Here is a 12683-nt window from a genome sequence, read left to right on the forward strand (position 1 = left end):
AACTCCGCCTCCCACGGCCATGTAGGTGCACTCTATTACAGTATATGGACAAAAAAGAGGTTCCAGTTATGACCATTACGCGTAGAATTTCGAAATGAAACCTGCCTAACTTTTGTAAGTAAGCTGTAAGGAATGAGCCTGCCAAATTTCAGCCTTCCACCTACACGGGAAGTTGGAGAATTAGTGATGAGTCAGTCAGTCAGTGAGTCAGTGAGGGCTTTGCCTTTTATTAGTATAGATAAATAATGTCAAACAAAAATCAGTTATGTTCAGGTTAGATTTACTGAATATATTTTTTCTACTCTTTGAATACTAGATGACTGTTAGAATTCGTCAGATTCACCCAGTGAGTCAGTGTGAGAGAATGAACTTTGCAAGTGTGTGGTTTAAAGCTGTGTCCTTTATCCACTAGGCCACTACTCTGTTTACGTATTTGCGATTAATAATATGTGAAATAGTTCCACATAAGAGTACAAGGTGTTTCACTGCTTAATATTGTGGGAGAAAACTGAAGAAAACTTCATTAAATATACATCATAAAGCATAATAGAGGTGGTACAGTATATACTAAATTAATAATCGCCCTATTAAATGAAAGCATTGTTAATAATACAATACTGCTAAATTAAATATTTCATATTTTTTGTATTTGGGAAGAAAAACAGAAACTTGAAATTCTAATTGTTGGTGAAAGACAGTGTTTTTCTAACAGATAATATGTGAATTGTATTAACAGAAATTCACCATTTTTTAAGTTAAACTTTTTTTTTTTAATATTTCTATTTACAGTATAATGCAGTGACTATTTTTCACATGTTCGACTTCTTTTTTCTTAGGACTTTCAATTAGAAGTGTGTGCTGGAAAGCAGACCGCATCCTTGCTGGAACGCAAGACAGTGAAATATTTGAAGTCATGGTGAGAGAAAGAGATAAACCACTGCTGATAATGCAAGGCCACTGTGAAGGAGAACTTTGGGCCTTGGATGTTCACCCCAAAAAACCTCTGGCTGTTACAGGGAGTGATGATAGATCAGTAAGGTTAGTGAAAGACCAATTTATTCCGATGTTAAGAAAATACAGATTTTACTCAGTTTTTCTGTTTTGTTCAATGAAGGCAAGTTTCTTTAATACAATATAGTTTGTTTCTTGGTGTAAATAAATGATTTCATCATTTAACATATTAATCATTTTAAAAAAAGGATAAGAATTTCAGAATAGATATGGGTTATATGACAACCATTTTGCCATTTTAATATACTACAGACCCATAACTGATTACAATCTAAGGTGAAAATGACTGTAGTTTTATTAATTAGCATAATATAATTTATAATTATTAATTTTAAAAGCATTGCAGTAGTAGAATTGGTTAGAAAATATGAGAGTCTTAACAGAACCATTCGATCTTAAACTCGCTAAGTGAATTACTGCTGCCCTTAGCAAAACATTTCTGCTCTTTTGTGCTGCTGGTCTCTTATATTTAAATATACACAGTATGACTCTTACTGAGGGATAAAGAAACATACTGTAATGTACAGCGTGATACAAGTAAACAACAAATGAAACACTTTCTCAGTATACTATGCTGGCTTAAGGTTTCCTCCTGAACATGAAATATTAGCATTAAACACTTCTGTTCCTGAACCAGAAACATTAACAGTACTTTGTTTTCTACTATTATACTAATTATAAAAAGACATCTGTATGAAATAAACCTAAGAAAAAAATCCTCATGCAGACCAAATAATTAATAAAAGTTAGATGTGTTACACTTTGTTGAGAAAGACTAATATGAAGAATACTTTAGCTCCTTATGGTTGGTAAAATGTTGATAGGATGTAACTCTCACACAACTTTTTTGAGCTTCTACAAGATTAATGCATATTGTGATGTTCCCAATTCTTTTCTTTACCAAAAATTCTGGCTTATACTGTGGCTCTGATTTGTCTTCTTGTTACAGACATGTTTCTTTTAAGACCCTTTTGATTTCCAGAAGTAGTAGGGTGGGATTATGCATTTGAAAGATGGTTCATATTTATTTGTACAAATTGCATTTCCAGAAATGTTTTTTTTCTTGCATATAAGGATGGAAATTGTTAGAGACACTAAAACAGTACAGTTTTTATGTTTTGCAGGAAGTTATTTGGAACAGATTTTGTGATATGCTTAAATGTATTATTTTATTTGTTATTTAATTAAAGTAAAAGGTAAAGTGGTGTACACTGTTGCCAAATGTCTCAGGCCTTTGTCCCTAATAAAAATACATTGTGGAGTTAAATCTTACTAGTATTTTTTTAATATAACATTTTAAATATAAAATCCACTATGTCAACAGTTTCAAAGGGAAGACTGAAAAGACTTGGATATCCTGCACAACCCACACAGTTACATTATCCAATCCTAGGCCTGGATGATGCCTTATGAAATGAGCCCTTAAGGTTGTGGTGTTACTGAAGTACAGATTTTATATGATAATCCTTATTGTTTAATGATTTATATCAAGAACTTTGTTCCCTGTTACATTTTGAAAATCCAAATGAGCCCATATGATCGATTTGAATTTGTGATAGACTTAAAACATTTTATATCAGAAACATTTTAAGTATTGCTGGTGTTTAGATTCTTTAAAGCTGGGCTGACATTGGCAGTTGCCATTGATCTGCAAACAAAAAATAAAATAAGCAAATATGTTCTTGGCATAACAGTGGCGGATGTAATGATTTGTGTTTATTATATATTTTTGCAATCATTGTGGTGCTTTACAACATTAATTACTAAGTCAGAGAAATACAGAAACATAATCTTTATAGATAATGAAGCCATGAGGTTGTTTTTAGCATAATAATTGAGTACATGTTTAGTCACTGTAGCATAAAGGGTTATCAAACTATCTTTCATAAATTTCTACACAAGTTAAGTTGCTTTTATTTTTTACTTTTACTGATATGAACATCAGGTCGCTTACCCATATCAATTTCAAGGAGCAGTAGTGAACTCCTATGACTGAGTTTCACAGTTTCAGAGACCAGTGCAGAATGGGGCATAGGTAGAACCCAGATTACTGGCATGTGTAGAGAGCTACCCCCTGCTTTCTGGTACAGTAAAGGAGAGTACTTACTTTGTTATGGTGATTGTTAAAAACATATTGAATAAATAATACTATTACAGAACTGAATACATAAATACACATCTAACCTCACATCATTCTTATATGGCAATATACGGTTATCCAGCCCTGCCTACATCTGACCTCAACCCATCCTGTGTCCTGCTGTGAGGAATCTGGATAAACTCCTTGGCATGAACTGTCATTTAACCTATGTTCATTAGGATTCTATTTTTAAACTCAGACTAAAAACCTAGCCTGTCTCTAGCCTTTAAAAATTACATTCTATTTGTTATATCGGTAAAATACAATACTCTGCATTATTTATATGTATGTATGTGTGTATATATATATATATATATATATATATATATATATATTGTATATATATAATGCAGAGTATTGTACAGTATTTTACTGATATAACAAAAGGAATGTAATATATATATATATATACTGTATATATATATATATATATTATATATATATATATATATATATACTGTATATATATACTGTATAATAGTATTCATTTTTGTTGTATTCCTCATTAGAGTATTTTTTTTTCTTTTGTTTGTAAAACATGGTAATGCATGCTATAATCAATGTTATAATAATAGCAATAAAGTAAGATTGGACTGATGGTAGGTGTTTTTTTTCCCCCCAATTTTCATTATTTTACATAAAGGCTTTGGAGTTTAGCAGACCATGCCTTGATTGCGCGCTGTAACATGGAGGAAGCAGTGCGAACTGTTGCTTTCAGCAATGATGGTTCTCAGCTGGCATTGGGAATGAAGGATGGCTCATTTACTGTTCTCAGGGTCAGGTAGGTACTCTGATTACTGTTTGACAGAGAATGTATTATGTTAGTGTTTAAAATTAAAACCAAAATCCAAACTGGTGAGAGGTAAGGTACTCCCTTAGTCAAATACTGTATAATACCAACCAGGTGAAACAAGTATAGAAAGCATACATTATGGCTATTTTGTTGATAATATAAATTTGGCTGATGCCTTAATTCATAGTGGCTTGCAACATCAGGATATACTACAATTCTCTACATTTAAACCAGCAATTTTGTGGTTTGAAGTCTTATCTTTTATGTCTCTACACCATACCGCTCTCACCAATTAATCATTTTTTGCTTCTGTTTTATTTGACTTTTTGCAGTATTTCTCAAATTATCATTTAACTTCTTACAGCCCTCTTTGAGTAGTTTGTCTGAAGCTAACTTTTGTGTTATGAGCAAGAACATGGTGGAGTGGTATGAGACCTTCAAAAGTACCACAACAGCAGGCCAGGACCATCATTGACCAGCCCAGAGGAAGACCATCCTAACCCATCCAGTCCCCTAGTGCTAGCTGAAACTTCAGGCTAGGCTAGGCTAGGCCTAAAATAACTAAATTAACATTTAAAGTTCAAAATGCTCTTAAAAGTCTCAAAATACCAAAAAACGCCTCACAAGGGCAAACCATGGAAAAACTGTAAAGACAAATAAATCAACTAATGAATCTATAAATTGAAGATTTGTTTAAAAGTTATCATATCTATTATGTGAATATCAATCTGGTTGCCCAATTCCAAAAAAAAATTAAGCTCAAAGACAGCTTAAAAATAGTGAATTTGGCCAAAAATTAGATCATTGTCTGAGGTAGACAAAATGACACATCGGAAAGTAAGGGGCGGTTAGATACATACCATCAAATTCCAGGGGTGGGGTTTCCCTCAATGGGAGATATTTCAAAGTGATGAATTTATACCATCACACAATGGTAAAGAACATACACAAGTGTGAATAGCAGGGGAAGGGGTGCAAGATGGATTAAGAAATATGGCAAAAATGCATTGAACGGTGGCTGAAAAATAGCCCAAAATATTGAATTGTTTTTAAAAAAGTAGCCAAAAAAACGCAACACACAAAAGCCCATTTTATTCCCATGTAGGGCGATCAAAAATAGCCCAATTGGATGAGAAAACCGCAGACCTGGCAACACTGATATCAGTGACCATTTTTCTGAAATAATCAGTTAAAGAAATTAGTACACAGTACTATATTACTTCTTGAAGATGCTTTAATGTTAGTTGATACAACTGTTACTATGAATAGATGGCTGCAGGACAAAATGGAGGTGCAGTGGGTAGTGCTTTTGCCTTATGAGTCAAGTGTCCTGGATTTGAATTCCACATCTGGACATTGTTTATGTGGAGTTAATACATGTTTCCCATGTATGAGAATTTTTTCTGCCACATGCTCAAGTTATCCCTCAGGGACATGCAGGTCGGGTTAATTAGCAATTCCAGATTGACCCTACATGAGTGTGACAGTGAGTATGTGCCTTAGTAGGCCCTGTGATTGACTGACGCCATATTCAAGGTTATTTTCTACCTTGTAGTTAGTGCTGCAGGGATAATCTCTGGCCCCCATGACACTGAACTGATTAAGCGGGTTTGAGAATGTATCTTTGTTATATACCTGCATATGGAAGACTATTCAGTGCCATTCTGAGAAAAATATTGTGTTTAATAATTTGGTAAGTTCCCTGTATTTTAACATTCTATTTACTGTTATTTGTTTATGCCCCTTGTTTTGTCACCCACATGAATGTATTCTATGAATCATTTTTGCTTTTATATGTTGCCTTTATTAGATGTGCCTACTAACTAAACAACACTATCTTGTTTCTCTTTGTACTTCTTTATGTGTATTTGATCTTCATTCTAAACTTCAGAGATATGACAGAGGTGGTACATATCAAAGACAGAAAAGAAGTAATCCATGAAATGAAGTTTTCGCAGGATGGTTCATATCTAGCTGTTGGGTCCAATGATGGCCTTGTGGATATTTATGCAGTTGCTCAGCGTTACAAGAAAGTGGGAGAGTGCAACAAGTCTTCTAGCTTCATCACTCACATTGATTGGTCTGTAGACAGCAAATACTTACAAACTAATGATGGAGCTGGTGAACGACTTTTCTACAAGATGCCATGTAAGTAAATCATATGAATTTGACATTCTCATTACAAAAAGAACAATGTAAGATCACTCAAGGGTGAAGTTGTTGTGTGGGGGCATGTATCTCTTATCACCAAGACCAATTTGGATTAGGCATACTGTATATATTTGTGTTTAAGTTCTCCTGTGGAGAATTTCTGGTATTTTATAATGTCTCTGCAAGTCAAATGCGGAAAAGTCTCGCTATTGGTCCAAGAGATTATGATATGCTAACACCCACCTGAGAGAGTAACCACAGAGCACACTGCCTTTTTTTCCATGTATTGTGCCTAAGTGACCACACAATAATATCCAAACTATTCCGAAGCAACGTTTACACTGTTTTGTGTTTTTTGTATCTCACACCCTCATACACCTTTATCGTAAGAGCATCCCTTATCTACGATGGAGCGTTCGATCAGAAGAAAATATGAAGCTGGTTTTAAATTAAAAGTCGTTGATGTGGCAAAAGAAATTGGTAACTACGCTTCTGCAACAAAATTCGATGAGTCTGAGAAACTGGTGCCAGATTGGAGGAACCAAGATGTTAAAATATATATATTTATATATTTTTAATATATTTTTATATATATATATATATATATATATATATATATATATATATATATATATATATATACAGTATATTTGTCGTATTTTTGAATGGGGGTATAAGTTGTGGTCTGATTTTATGATCGATTTTTCGGGTTTCAAGGCCCGACTTATACACGAGTATATACGGTAATTTCAATCAGAAGTCAACAGTAATCTGCCATTTTGATTATATTGGTAACAGTGAGGCTAATTCAGCTATTAATATCTCCATGAACATTTATGTCCTCTTTTTATACAAGATAATTTAATTTCTTAGACACATATAATATAATCAGAACTGGGAAGAGAATGTTATCTGGTGAAGAATGTCGAGCATTTTTTTTTAAATTTGGCAATTTTACAAAATATACCTGGGAGGGCTTCTTTCTTACAGAATCCAATCTACTATAATAAAAGTTACTTTTATTTTCCCCAGTTTCCTGTCACTGTACTTAAATTATGCAAACTGTCTCAGTTATATAGTATGCCATCTTTATGTTTCTGTTTCTTGGTTTTGACTCTGTGTTTATGTTTCCTTAGTTTTATATTTTTCTGGTTTATTTTTTTCTTTGAATGGTGAATATATGGATATTCATTGCACACATACTGCAATTCTCATATATTTTTTTCTTAGCTAAAAAGAGGTTCTGCTATGCAGTTTACACCATTGCATGTGATCTCAAAATTGCATTTTCAGTAACACCACAATAGAATATGATTTGTGAACTAGATGAGTAGCAGACCATCACCGATTTCCTTTCTGGAAAATGACATTTTCTTCTTCAAAGGTGAATTATTTGCTTCATGTACTGAAATATAAATGTGCCAAAGTGAAAGCATGAAACATTGAATAGAACTGCCACCCTACAGTGCTCGACCCACACTTCAATCCCTGACCAGGACACTATCTCTGCAGGCAGTATTTCCCATGTTCTCATAAGTTACCCCTTAATAATTTAGTTTCTTCCAGTATACTAAAATCTTGCATCTAGAATACAGTTTATTGCTGCCTTGTGCCAGATATTCCTGGAATAGACTTTGTTGCTCCATGGCTATTTAATAAAATGTAGGTTTAAGGAATGGATCTATAGGTATAAAATGAGCACAAGCAAAAACAAAAAAATCATTTTATGAAGTGTTTTTCTATATTAAATAAATACCCAAGGCACTTTGCTATTATTTACATACATTGCATTCAATGAGAAGTGAAGCAAAATTACAACTTTGGCTAACTGAACAGATTACAATATGCAACCTTTCTGGGCTGCTCAGGCCCCTTCTTCAGGTCTGAGCTGCCTAGAAAGCTTGAACATTGTAATCTGTTCTATTAGCCAATAAAAGGTGTAATGTTCCTTCACTTCTCATTGCATCCATAATGGCTAACATGGTACATCACCCTACCAAGAAGTACATTGTAATAGAGTGACTTACTAAGTGAGGCACCACTGATTGCCCTAATAAGATGAGTATGTGTTCTTGTTATCAATCAGAATACATCTGCGGTGTCAAAAGGAGGCTTTTTCCTTTACAGGATTGTGTTTAATGTTGTAGGATTTTTTTTTACTACATATAAATTAGATACATTTCTATTTAAGCTGATTTTTGATTGTATTAAACATTCAGCTATTAGGAGCAGTAAACTATACAATCAAATTTACCATGATGTAAATAAAGAGGTGTATAGCAGAATGAACTTGTTTTTTAGTTCTTTTACAAAAAAATAAACACAAGCTAACTATATACATACATTTTATAACACAAGAATATGAGATACTTCTGTTTTCAGGGTGCACAGTGGCATAGTGGTTAGTGCTGTTTCCACACAAATCCAGTGCCCTGTGTTCAAATCCTGAATCTGGCAGTTTTCCATGTGGAGACTGCATGATCTCCCTGTGTCTGTGTTGGTTTTCCTTTGGGTATCAAGGTACAATGGTTTTCTTCCCACTTCTCCAAAGTGTGCATTAGGTTAATAGGCAACTCAAATTTAGGCCTGTGTGTGTATGAGTAGGCCAAGCACTTGACTAGACAGACACCCTGTCTATTGCTGGTTCTTACCTTGTGAACAGTGTTGAGACACCTACCCTGCAACCCTAAGTTAGATTTAATAGGTTTGTGAATGTTATATTTCATTATAATATTCAGAAAAATAAAATATAAAAAATGTTTTTTTAGTTGTCACAAGACTTTACAGTATATTGCTTATCATAGCACAACGTGGCAGTGCATAAGTTTGTGGTGATGTCTCACAGCATAAAGGAGCAAGAAGAGCCTGGCAATGACCAAGTGAAAAACAGTGTAAAATTAAAGGAAAAAAACACATTGGATGAATTCTTGAATGGAGTTCCTGTGTGCTAGGATCGTTCACTCTTCTAATATATATTATTGACATATACTGTATCTATATAGAGCAGACTTGTGCAGTGGTTAAAAGGCACCAAAACTGGACTTCTAGTAAATACTGACAAGGTATCAAAAATAATAAAAAAATGGACACTCACTTAGAAAATCCATCCATCCATCCATTTTCCAACCCTCTGAATCTGAACACAGGGTCACAGGGGTCTGCTTTAGCCAATCCCAGCTAACACAGACCGCAAGGCAGGAACCAATCCCAGGCAAGGCGCCAACCCACCGCAGGAAACGCACACGCACACACACCAAGCACACACTAGGGACAATTTAGAATCATCAATCCATCTAACCTGCATGTCTTTGGACTGTGGGAGGAAACCAGAGCACCCGGAGGAAACCCATGCAGATACGGGGAGAACATGCAAACTCCACGCAGTTTTTTATTTTAAGTTGCAGAGTGCTAACTATAGGTAAGAATTTAATTATGCACTGAAAACTGGCAACAATAATATTCAAAAAGGAAAATCTCTGAAGCTGTAAAGGATTTATTTGGATGCAGCAGTATTTTTTATGTTCAGGCAATGTGTAGAAGTAATTAGAATGGGTGATAAAATCCACTAAAATAATTTTGAGCAGAAAAGGCTACACGGAGACAGAATCAGTCTTCACAAGTTTTTTGGTTAGATTAGGAATTTTGCTCATTTTGACGCAAGTATAAATTAATAGGATGTGCATTCAAAGCGCCATAATCATTTTAAATGTTTGCAGGTAGGGTTGGTTGTACAATCCTGGGTTTGAATTTCATGTCTAGTAGTTGTCCAAATGCAGTCCCACACCTGCAAAGATTCAAAGTTTTGGTAAATGGTGATTCCATACTAGCAGCTGTATGTGTGTGAATGTGTGAGAGTAATGCCTGAGGTGAACTGCAACTCTGTCAGGGGTTATTTCCTGCCTTGTGCCTAACGCCACCATGGCCTTGAAATAGATTAAGGATTTTTAAGAATGTTATTCTTGCACAAATTTAAAACCAAATTAAAATAAAGTTATACAATTTATATATGATGTTGTCATTTTTTTTAAGAATTTTATACAGGGGTATGTATATATACAGTGGTGTGAAAAACTATTTGCCCCCTTCCTGATTTCTTATTCTTTTGCATGTTTGTCACACAAAATGTTTCTGATCATCAAACACATTTAACCATTAGTCAAATATAACACAAGTAAACACAAAATGCAGTTTTTCAATGATGGTGTTTATTATTTAGGGAGAAAAAAAATCCAAACCTACATGGCCCTGTGTGAAAAAGTAATTGCCCCCTTGTTAAAAAATAACCTAACTGTGGTGTATCACACCTGAGTTCAATTTCCGTAGCCACCCCCAGGCCTGATTACTGCCACACCTGTTTCAATCAAGAAATCACTTAAATAGGAGCTGCCTGACACAGAGAAGTAGACCAAAAGCACCTCAAAAGCTAGACATCATGCCAAGATCCAAAGAAATTCAGGAACAAATGAGAACAGAAGTAATTGAGATCTATCAGTCTGGTAAAGGTTATAAAGCCATTTCTAAAGCTCTGGGACTCCAGCGAACCACAGTGAGAGCCATTATCCACAAATGGCAAAAACATGGAACAGTGGTGAACCTTCCCAGGAGTGGCCGGCCGACCAAAATTACCCCAAGAGCGCAGAGACGACTCATCCGAGAGGTCACAAAAGACCCCAGGACAATGTCTAAAGAACTGCAGGCCCCACTTGCCTCAATTAAGGTCAGTGTTCACGACTCCACCATAAGAAAGAGACTGGGCAAAAACGGCCTGCATGGCAGAGTTCCAAGACGCAAACCACTGTTAAGCAAAAAGAACATTAGGGCTCGTCTCAATTTTGCTAAGAAACATCTCAATGATTGCCAAGACTTTTGGGAAAATACCTTGTGGACTGATGAGACAAAAGTTGAACTTTTTGGAAGGCAAATGTCCCGTTACATCTGCCATAAAAGGAACACAGCATTTCAGAAAAAGAACATCATACCAACAGTAAAATATGGTGGTGGTAGTGTGATGGTCTTGGGGTTGTTTTGCTGCTTCAGGACCTGGAAGGCTTGCTGTGATAGATGGAACCATGAATTCTACTGTCTACCAAAAAATCCTGAAGGAGAATGTCCGGCCATCTGTTCGTCAACTCAAGCTGAAGCGATCTTGGGTGCTGCAACAGGACAATGACCCAAAACACACCAGCAAATCCACCTCTGAATGGCTGAAGAAAAACAAAATGAAGACTTTGGAGTGGCCTAGTCAAAGTCCTAACCTGAATCCAATTGAGATGCTATGGCATGACCTTAAAAAGGAGGTTCATGCTAGAAAACCCTCAAATAAAGCTGAATTCCAACAATTTTGCAAAGATGAGTGGGCCAAAATTCCTCCAGAGCGCTGTAAAAGACTCATTGCAAGTTATCGCAAACGCTTGATTGCAGTTATTGCTGCTAAGGGTGGCCCAACCAGTTATTAGGTTCAGGGGGCAATTACTTTTTCACACAGGGCCATGTAGGTTTGGATTTTTTTTTCTCCCTAAATAATAAAAACCACCATTTACAAACTGCATTTTGTGTTTACTTGTGTTATATTTGACTAATGGTTAAATGTGTTTGATGATCAGAAACATTTTGTGTGACAAACATGCAAAAGAATAAGAAATCAGGAAGGGGGCAAATAGTTTTTCACACCACTGTGTATATATATATATATATATATATATATATGTGTGTGTGTGTGTGTGTGTGTATGTATAATATATATATATTGTATCAACTCTAGGGGGCATGCCAGCCACCCAACCCAACACACAGACGCAGGAGGCACACTTATAAAAGCACAAGATTTTTATTTTGTTTCTTCACTTGTGGCCGTTCCCACAAGCCACAACACAGTCACAAAGCACAAACAGCATACCTTTTCTTCTTCTTTTTTTCTTTCTCCTCCACTCCTCCTCAGCAATCTTTGTCTCCCACCTCCTGACTCTGGCTCCCCAAGTAGTGTCTGCTGCCCCCTTTTATAACACTCCCGAAAGTGGTCCAGGTGCTTGATGACTCCTTTCCAGCAGCACTTCCAGGTGTGACGGAAGAACTGCCCATAAGGGCTCAGCTGTTGCTGCAGCATGGATCCCACAGATCCCAACAGGGCTGCACCAAACTCCCAACTCCCATGGAGCCCTGCGGAAGTCCTAGGCACCGCTGCAACCCAGGGGAGCTGCATCCTGGGGGAGGTAACACTCTTACCATGCTTGTTCCTCTGGTCCTTCCAGCTTGAAGGCGTCCCGGCCATCCATAACAATATATATACATATATATATATATACAGTTTAACATCTGTGGCAGAGCGAAGGGCGCTCAGCAGGCTCCTATCAATTATGGAGAATCCACTGCATCCACTAAATAATGTCATCTCCAGACAGAAGAGCAGCTTCAGCGACAGACTGCTGTCACTGTCCTGCTCCACAGACAGATTGAGGAGATCGTTCCTCCCCCAAACTATGCGACTCTTTAATTCCACCAGGGGGGGTAAACGTTAATATTTAACATTATACATAGTTATTGTCTGTTTTTTTCACCTGTATTATTATCATTCTTTAATTTAATATTATT

At 35.9% G+C, this 12683-nt stretch overlaps 1 protein-coding gene across 2 annotated transcripts in view; it reads left to right on the plus strand.

The window, feature by feature from the left end:
• LOC114665604 (echinoderm microtubule-associated protein-like 6) overlaps nt 1–12683 on the plus strand; it is a 352025-nt gene that overhangs the window by 147925 nt on the left and 191417 nt on the right. For both annotated transcript variants that reach the window (XM_051919661.1, XM_028820199.2), the window contains exons 7-9: nt 837–1038; nt 3795–3932; nt 5836–6092. In XM_051919661.1, coding sequence (XP_051775621.1) covers nt 837–1038; nt 3795–3932; nt 5836–6092 — 597 coding nt within the window. The remainder of the gene's footprint in view (nt 1–836; nt 1039–3794; nt 3933–5835; nt 6093–12683) is intronic.

Source organism: Erpetoichthys calabaricus, chromosome 15 (genome assembly GCF_900747795.2).
Source record: "Erpetoichthys calabaricus chromosome 15, fErpCal1.3, whole genome shotgun sequence".
Taxonomy (NCBI): Eukaryota; Metazoa; Chordata; class Cladistia; order Polypteriformes; family Polypteridae; genus Erpetoichthys; species Erpetoichthys calabaricus.